Source organism: Pinus tabuliformis, chromosome 6, assembly GCF_031772625.1.
Source record: "Pinus tabuliformis cultivar Carrire ecotype Pingquan chromosome 6, CPIR1, whole genome shotgun sequence".
Classification (NCBI taxonomy): domain Eukaryota; kingdom Viridiplantae; phylum Streptophyta; class Pinopsida; order Pinales; family Pinaceae; genus Pinus; species Pinus tabuliformis.
This window is the reverse complement of record NC_142292.1, coordinates 2019482509-2019483808: the sequence shown is the minus strand read 5'-3', so window position 1 is coordinate 2019483808 and position 1300 is coordinate 2019482509. Positions and strand designations below refer to the sequence as shown.

The window sequence follows — 1300 nt, the reverse complement described above, 5'->3', positions numbered from 1 at the left end:
AAAGATCCTGGAGTAAAGTAAAACAGAGCATTGCCTCTGTGTTTTATTTTCTTGGTTTTTGGTATTTTCCCCATCAAAAATACCCAACACCAGTGAGATAAAACAAAGACTTCAGATTAGTTATGATACACTGGATGTGACTGAACAAGCAATGTTCTTAGATATTGCCTGTTTTTTCTTTGGAAATGACAGGGATATGGTCACGAGGATACGGGATAATGGTTTGTGTGGGTTTCAAAATATACAGAGCCAAAATAAAATAAAAATGCACGATCACCTTAGGGATTTGGGAAGAGAGCTTGCCAAAGATTCAAAATTGCCGCGTCGTCTTTGGCGTTGGCAACCGAACGATATTGATGATTTGTTACAGGAATCATCGGTAAGTTCTAAATAGTTCAATACGGTCGATTCCTCCATCATTTTCAGTAATTTTACAAGATTGAAAGGGTGATCATTATCATATTTTAACAATGGGTAATCATTTTTTGTTTCGACAACGGACAGGTAGTATCCGTGCGCGGAATTTTCATTTTTCACAGTGAATACAATAATATTGATGACGATGATGTATTTGGCCGTATGAAGAGGTTGCAACTTCTCGATGCTGAAGGAGTTCTCGTGGAACGCATTTTGACAAAGGTGCAGTTTCCAAATATCATATTCCTGCGTTGGAAAGATTGTCCATCCTCTTCCCTGTCTTTCTTGACTTCAATGAAGAACTTAAGGGTCCTGAAAGTGGAAGGGAACAAATTAGAAACACTGTGGGCAAAGGAGTCCCAGGTAAATTAGGATTAGTTGAATTGAAGTTTGTGTTTATTAACTAGTAGTATTGATATGGTAGCACACAGTATTCAATATTGTCCAAAAGTCCATTTATATTTTTCTTACACCTGAAACACGTCAGCATTTTGCAGGTACCCTTACAGTTGAGGGAGTTGGAAATTCATGGCCCCGTCTCTAGTATTCCAAAGTCTATAGGGAAGCTGAAGCACCTAGAACATATTCTAATTGCACCTTCATTTGAAGGATTACAACCTTCGCTCTCAAAATTGCCGGAAGAATTCTGTCTTCTACAGTATTTAAAGAAGTTGGACTTAAGAAGGTGCAAAGCCTTGGAGAGGCTGCCAGATTCCTTGGGTAATTTAACCAACCTTCACCACATCAGCTTGTATGACTGTAAAGCCTTGGAGAGGCTGCCAGATTCCTTGGGTAATTTAACCAACCTTCAACACATCAACCTGTTTTGCTGCAAAGCCTTGGAGAGGCTGCCAGAAACCTTGGGTAATTTAACCAACCTCCA

The 1300-nt window shown here is 39.3% G+C and overlaps 1 protein-coding gene across 1 annotated transcript; it reads left to right on the top strand.

Moving 5' to 3' along the window:
* Positions 1-253: 253 nt before the first annotated feature.
* LOC149267350 (uncharacterized) lies at positions 254-996 on the top strand. The gene is made up of 2 exons (XM_089398604.1): positions 254-379; positions 505-996. The coding sequence occupies exons 1-2, from the start codon at positions 266-268 to the stop codon at positions 787-789; spliced, it is 399 nt and encodes a 132-aa protein (XP_089254730.1). The 5' UTR covers positions 254-265; the 3' UTR covers positions 790-996.
* The last annotated feature ends 304 nt before the right edge of the window (positions 997-1300 follow it).

Excerpts from the sequence above, each read along its gene's own strand:
- LOC149267350 (XM_089398604.1), top strand. The coding sequence starts at position 266 with ATGCACGATCACCTTAGGGATTTGGGAAGAGAGCTTGCCAAAGATTCA. Across the intron at positions 380-504 it reads ATTTGTTACAGGAATCATCG|GTAGTATCCGTGCGCGGAAT; the intron begins GTAAGTTCTAAA and ends GACAACGGACAG.